The sequence below is a fragment of the Seriola lalandi genome, unplaced genomic scaffold (genome assembly GCF_002814215.2).
Source record: "Seriola lalandi dorsalis isolate HSWRI2012SDOR001 ecotype SW California unplaced genomic scaffold, Sedor1 jcf7180002049817, whole genome shotgun sequence".
Classification (NCBI taxonomy): Eukaryota; Metazoa; Chordata; class Actinopteri; order Carangiformes; family Carangidae; genus Seriola; species Seriola lalandi.
In genome coordinates, this window is record NW_019520370.1 from 7912 (window position 1) to 11919 (window position 4008).

The 4008-nt window shown below is 42.9% G+C and overlaps 1 protein-coding gene across 1 annotated transcript in view; it reads right to left on the bottom strand.

Annotated features, from left to right (window-relative positions):
• The window catches only part of LOC111649015 (homeobox protein Nkx-6.1-like), a gene marked incomplete at its 3' end in the record, with an annotated part of 7981 nt that extends 5964 nt beyond the window's left edge, over positions 1-2017 (bottom strand). Inside the window, exons 1-2 of the mRNA XM_023398754.2 lie at positions 731-2017; positions 413-585 (exon numbers count right to left, since the gene is read on the bottom strand). Coding sequence (XP_023254522.1) covers positions 413-585; positions 731-1301 — 744 coding nt within the window. The remainder of the gene's footprint in view (positions 1-412; positions 586-730) is intronic.
• Between the last annotated feature and the right edge of the window lie 1991 nt (positions 2018-4008).

Genomic DNA, 4008 nt, shown 5'->3' on the forward strand with positions numbered 1-4008 from the left:
AAATTCAAACAGAAAAGTAAAAAATCTGCTGCAGAAAAAATAAAAAACAGATTTAATAAATAAACCTGGAGCTGTCACGAGCAGTTTATGATTAAATGAAGCTCGTGCTCAGATGATAGAAAGGCCTCGTGGAGGTTTTTCATTAAATGACATTTTAACTGAATTAAAAGAAGAAGAAAAAAAGTGAATTTAATTTAAAACATCTGCAGAAAAAGAAAGAAAAATAAAAGCCTCAGTGTTTCATCCTGGAGTGAAATTATTGATTGATTTAATGGCAAAATAAAAAATATTTAACTTTATTTTTCACTGCAGAAAAAACAGATAAAAATAAACATGCATGAAGAAAATAAACTTTTTCTCTGATGAAGCGGATTTTTCCGTTCAGTACTTCAGTATTTGGCGGTTCTCTCACCTTCACCTGGCTCTCCGTCATGCCCAGGGAGTAGGCCAGCCGCGCTCTCTCCGGCCCCGCCAGGTACTTGGTCTGTTCGAAAGTCTTTTCCAGGGCGAAGATCTGCTGTCCGGAGAAGGTGGGCCGGGTGTGTTTCCTCTTCCCGTCTTTGTCCAGTAACACGGAGTTCTGGTCTGAAACAGCCACAAAATAAAAGCATCAAACACAAACAGCTGGTTTTAATTAAGACATTTATTTATTTATTCTAATAATAATAATTGATTTTTTAATTTTGCTGTGACAGAGTGAAATCTCTCTCTGGATGAAGATGAAACTCACGGGGGGAGCAGGCGAACCGCGCGTCCCTCCAGTGCGGACTCTGCATCACTCCCGGCCAGAAGATCGGCGTCCTCCCCGGCAGGTCCGCCAGGGGCTTCGGGTACCGGGCCACCGCCACCGCCGCGGCGCCGGGGCTGAAGTAAAGTCCGGGAGGCGGCGGGGGGCTGAGGCTGCTGAACCGGGGCAGCCCTGACAGGATCCCCGCGGAGGAGGAGGCGGCGGCGGCGGCGGCGGCGGCCACTGCCACCGTGGCGCCGGCGGAGGAGGCGGAGGGCCGGCTGAGGATGTCGTTAATCCCGTGCGGGGTGGCGGAGGAGCACTGCTGCGGGGAGCCCAGCCCCGAGGACAGCCCCGTGGAGCTCTTGATCCCCGGGGAGGACACGGCCATGCCGCCCGGGTTGGGAGAGGTGGTGGCCGGTGAGGTAGAGGAGTTGGGGCCGGTGGAGGAGAGCGGGTACGCCGGGTACAGCGGGGTCTTCATCTCGGTCATGCTGTGCAGAGCTGCCAGGGGGGGGGTGCTGAGGAGGAAGGCGCTCTGTCGGGACCCGTCCATCTGACCCACCGCTAACATTACCACCTCTCTGGAGGATCCGGGACGGCTGGACCAGGTCTCTGTGGGGGTCTGGGGCCCTGCGCACCTGACAGAGTCCGGACTAGAACTAAACCAAGACCCGCTCTTCTCTGGACTCACATTCAAAACCCATGTCAGACCCGGTCCGCCACACAAATCCAAATCCTCCACCTAGAACCAAAACCCCCAAAAGAAAAGAGTTCAGGTTCCCGCGCAGACAGTCCCGGGTCCGGATCCACTTCAGAACCAGGACGACAGGAGCCGGTTTCTGAGCCGAGCTGCACAAGTTGAAAGATAATAAAACTGATCATCTATTAGCTGCAAGTCCAAAGTTTGAGAGGAGGAAACGGAGAGGGGGGGTGAGGCAGGGGTGGAGGGGGGACTCTGTCTGGATTGGATGACCTGACAGTGACGTAGGGCCGTCGGGTTTTAGGGGCGCCTCCTGATTGGCTGAGCAGTTCGGCTCTGATTTGCTGGATGAGCAAATATCAGGGAGTAAATGAGCGGATATCACTCCGCCTGATATTAAATGGACTTTTGTAGTTTTTAAAGAAGAACGCGGAAGTGAGAGTCAACAGGTGAGTCGGGGGTTAAACAGGTTCAACAGATAGAAAGGAAAACATCAGCTGTTTCACTGTGAGTTTCATTATTTTATTAAAATCTCATTTAAATATTTAATGAGGCCGGAGGCCCTTTAACTATTACAGTTTTCCCTGAGCTTTCAACCATCACTGCACAGTCTTCTTCAGTTCAGCTGTCACAGGGATGAATCTGTTGGCAGCTTAATATCAAATCATTTTATCTTGTAGCCAAATTCACTGATGAAGACCATGAGATACGACTGAAAGCAGAAGAGGAAGCTGGTAAGTGGACCTTTATATATATTTATATATTTATCTATTTATTTAAACAGCAGGTTTGATACAGGCCAGTTCAGTGTTTCACAGAGGATGAAAAACTGAATAAGAAAACTGACAGTGAGACACAATAAAATACATTTAAAACTATAATAATATTTACAAACTAAACATCAGAAAATATCTTAAAATTATTGATCATTATTTGTTCGTTATTAGGTTATATTAATATTTTTATATTAATAAAATAACAGAGAAATGGAATAAATGAAGATTATTTTATCAAACTGTTTCATGTTGATTTAAATGAATTTAATTTGAGGATAATCCTACAGGAGTCTGGGGTGGGAGGGGGCAGTGATTAACGAGCTTTAAAGGTTTCAGGCCTCAAACTACAAAAATAAATACAAAATCTTTTTATAACAATTCATATTTCAATATTTTCAACATTTCTAATTAAAAGGAAAATAAATGATTCTTCACTAATAAACCTATAACAGAACAACAGCATGGCTCTGTCCCTCAATAATAAATATGATCAATATATTATCATCTGTTTTCAGAAATCATCACATTTGTCTTTTATTCTTTTTTACTCATCGATAAAACTGTGACTGCAGAGAGTCGTCCTCCCAACCAGCAGGGGGCGTCCTGCTGCAGACAGCAACTCCTCTCTCAGCTATTTTAGAAAAAAATGTAAATAATACATTTTAAAAAATAATAAAAATGAATCGTTCAGAGACACAAAAGCTTTACAGACGACGTGCAGCTCACAGAAAACATGTAAATACAACTCAAATCTGGGCGGGGCTTGGTGACTGCTTCGTTGTGACATCACAAAGTTCCAGAAGTCCTGACGGCTGGTTTGAAGGCTCAGTTTCTGAATACAGGCTGTGTGCATTTCTCTGTGGACTGAGGCTTTGATACTTTCACAGTATTAATATAGAAGCTAGAGCTGATCTATAATCTATAATCACACTACACCTGGACACACACCTTTACACTGGAGGAGCTTTAATGTTTGATGAGTTTCACTGCAAATTAATGTTAAAAACTAAAAACTGTTTGTGTTTCTGTAAAAACACACAAACACAAAGAAAGTGTAAATCATCAATAATCAGCTGATCAGAGGTTGTTTGACTCTTGGACAATGTTTTTTATTTAAACTAATCTTTAAGTTGATTTGTGTCCCTGCATGAAGACACAGTGGGACAGAACAGGTGGGATCAGACTGTGGTGTGAAGGCGCCCCCCTGTGGTCAGTCCCAGAACAACACTGAGCTCAGCTGCTGGAAATATTCAATATTCAGCTGCTGGAAAATGAGTTTAACTGAAATATTTGTGAATTAAACTTTAAGGTTTTTATCTGAGCTCATCGTTTCATCCCTGATTATTGTTTTCATATATTTTATTGCGTCTTTTCACTTCCTGTCAGATGTTTGAGATGTTTTTTATTTTTACTCTTCGACTTTTTATTAAACTCAGGTTCCTTGGATTTTTCTTTTATCCTGTTTTCCTTTTTATTGTAAAGCGCTTTGTGACCTTGTTAAGAAAAGGTCTGTATAAATGATTCTTTTATTGTTTATTATTATTATTAATATTGTTCTTTGATGTTTGTTTTTCTTGCTTTGTAATATATTTAGTTCTTGAAAAAACGCTGAACCATGATACAATGAAGAGGACGATTGGTCACGTGACCTACGTGTGTCTCCATCACACCTGTGAACCTGAAGCTGCAGGTGAATCACGTGGTTCACGCTCATTAAACGTCACCGTGAAGTCGCGTCACTCTGCGGTGGTTAAGTTCGTTCACACTTTGTAACTTTAATAAATGTATTTTATCAATAAAGT